This window comes from Hylaeus volcanicus, chromosome 7 (genome assembly GCF_026283585.1).
Source record: "Hylaeus volcanicus isolate JK05 chromosome 7, UHH_iyHylVolc1.0_haploid, whole genome shotgun sequence".
In the NCBI taxonomy this organism is placed as follows: Eukaryota; Metazoa; Arthropoda; class Insecta; order Hymenoptera; family Colletidae; genus Hylaeus; species Hylaeus volcanicus.
In genome coordinates, this window is record NC_071982.1 from 10861876 (window position 1) to 10864713 (window position 2838).

Here is a 2838-nt window from a genome sequence, read left to right on the forward strand (position 1 = left end):
ATTTATTGTTACTTTTAACCATGTTGGTACCTTATTCCTTGATACTTTACATACTAATGAAAAAAGGAGGTAAAATTTGGGTATTTTGAAAAGGAGTAAAAATTACTCAATCTTTCCATTAAAAGATTAAACATTGACCTTTCCATTCTAGGATTAAACAAAACACACAAATATTAAACTTAACTACAATTTGGTTAAAATTTTAAGGATTAACAGATTTAATTCTGTACCGACAGTTATGTTCTAGTTATGGCTAGTATCAGCCCTATTTCTACACTCTCAAATGTTGAATCCTATATCGTTTATGGATCGCCTAAGTTTAAAATATATAAGAATGTATATCGAATGATGGAGGGTCCGAGTAACAGAGGGTCGGTTAACCCTTTGCACTCGAGGCCTTTTTTCTGGTACCTACCAGCAACTCGAGATGTTTCTTAGCATTCTATTGCCATGAATTCTAAGCTATCTAGATTTGAGAATAAGGTCACTTTTACCTCGCCGACAATCATTTTATCGACACTTCGGGCTCCAAAGAAATTAAACTTAAAGAAGGTGTTTTTGATTTTTTCAATCCTTTCCGTCACGCCTGGACCCTTCAAAGGTGCCATTTCCCTGCACCACCCCCTTTATGGGCGGTGAATTAACCCCTTCGCATCAAGCCTCGCCAATGGAACTTTGCACACACCCAGAGGACACTACAAAACTACTCCTGACGAAGTTTCACGAAAATCGGTTGGAAAGTCCCATATTTATGACGTTTTGAAGAAGTGTCCCCAGTTTTCTGATGGCGAGTGCAAATTTGCTGCGTGAAACCTAATGGTGACTGAGAGTCATCTTTCGAGTGCAAAGGGTTAATAGAGAATTTGATTTGGATAATAGAGGTTCTACTGCACCATATTTTTTGATGGACAAATTGTAAATAACCTTGGAGATATAAAAAAAAATATTTTCAATGTTTCTTTATATGATAGATACCTAGTTTGAAACTCATCTTTTGATTTTAGGTATGCAAGGCTATCCGCTGAAGGCAGGCGAGCCTCGCGCAATACCTTTAAACAATACTCTTCTCCCGGAATATCTACGAAAATTGGGATACACTAGTCATCTCGTAGGAAAGTGGCACGTTGGTTATTACAGTGACTATCACACGCCAGCGTATCGTGGCTTCGATACCTTTTTCGGCTACTATAATGGTTATATTACATTTTTTAATCACACCATTGTTCAAAATGTGAGTTATCCTTTTTACTTTGATACGCTTTCGTTATTATAATACGAGCCGTTCGTTGCACAAATCGATTAACTATATAAAACAAAATGTTCAGAAATGGGACGAAAGTGGCCCCTAAAGTAAATTATTTATTATTCGAAAGCCAAAAAAAATTTAGTCGTTTAATAGAGTTAATCTTTATTATTCGGGAATGTTATTATTAGACTGCGGATCTTTATGCAAAATAAGATCTTCGCAAACGTGCCTACAAAAATTGAACCTAAATAGGAATTTATTTTATTCTGCAAATATTATAACGTGAACTTTACTTTCAATCTTTTATATATTTTTGCATATTGTTTGGATTTTGTAGTTTCTTGTACATTCAAATTTCCTATAAATGCATAAAGATCCGCAGTCTAGTTATTATAAATATAAAAGGTTATGACTCTACCAAGTGCTTTGATACTTAAATAAGATTTTTCAAAAAGTGGAGTTAATCGATTTTTGCAATGTACGGCTCATGTATTAGTATGTATACTTAATATATATATAAATACATTGCGTAACAGTTATTATATTAATTATTATTTAACTAATTTTCTTACATGGACACGAATTGAATTCCAAATTGCAGTGCATTCGAAACACATTGATTTAGCTAATGTTGAGTACTTTTATTAACGGATTTACTGAACTGTATTCATTTTTACTACTTCATTTCTTATAATTATATTGAATATGAATAGATGGGTGATTGTTTTATTTGTTATTAGAAAAAATATTAATGTTTCTATTCGTGAAACACATAAACAAGAACATAAATTTGAAGAAAGTTAATATTCCTTTACAGAATTACACCGGTCACGATTTGCATTACGACGTGCCTGGGAGACTGTCCGCGGAATACGATTATCAATACATAACCGATCTTATCACCGATAAGGCTGAAAACATAATCGCGAACCATGATCGTACACAACCACTTTATCTCCAATTGGCACACGCCGCTGCCCATTCCACTGACTCCGAAGATATAATGGAAGTTCGCGATGAGAAGGAAATGAATGCTACCTTAGGCTACATAGAAGACTTTGATAGAAGGAAGCTTGCAGGTATACAATGTAAAAGATCGTACAATACAGAGTGGTCCACGCAAGTCATAACTCCGTTATTATTGCATTTACGAAATAATGCCAATGGAGAAAGATAAATGGTTCGAAGAGCACTACATCTGTAGGCCTTAAAATTTTGTTTAGATGCAGCAGTGCATGTGCAATTAACAATTGCATCATTTCTTTAAATAGAAATGCATATTATGTTTTATACAGGACGATTCTTCTGTTCATTCTACGTAAACAATGATTAGCGTACCATGGCAAAAAAATGATTAGATCTCGAGATATTTTCAAAAAATGTTTTTTTTTGAAGAAGATGCTCAAACGCTTCATGACTAGTAAGGTAAACACACTTGTAAAGGTAAACACCCTTTCGACCACCCTGTATACAGGGTGTCCCATGCAAATGGAACAAGCTGTACCTCCTAAACGGTTGGGAATAGAAAGAATAGTTTTTGTTTTTAGTGAAAGTTAAATGATTTCGGGTGTTGCATAACATGCAATTAACTT

The 2838-nt window shown here is 34.4% G+C and overlaps 1 protein-coding gene across 4 annotated transcripts in view; it reads left to right on the forward strand.

Annotated features, from left to right (window-relative positions):
- The window catches only part of LOC128879717 (arylsulfatase J-like), an 18141-nt gene that overhangs the window by 8812 nt on the left and 6491 nt on the right, over positions 1–2838 (forward strand). For all 4 annotated transcript variants that reach the window (XR_008457685.1, XR_008457686.1, XR_008457684.1 and 1 more), the window contains 2 exons: positions 1005–1231; positions 2064–2325. Coding sequence is in view for 1 of the 4 variants with exons in the window: in XM_054129126.1 (XP_053985101.1) it covers positions 1005–1231; positions 2064–2325 (489 nt within the window). In the remaining 3 variants the exon portion in view is untranslated. The remainder of the gene's footprint in view (positions 1–1004; positions 1232–2063; positions 2326–2838) is intronic.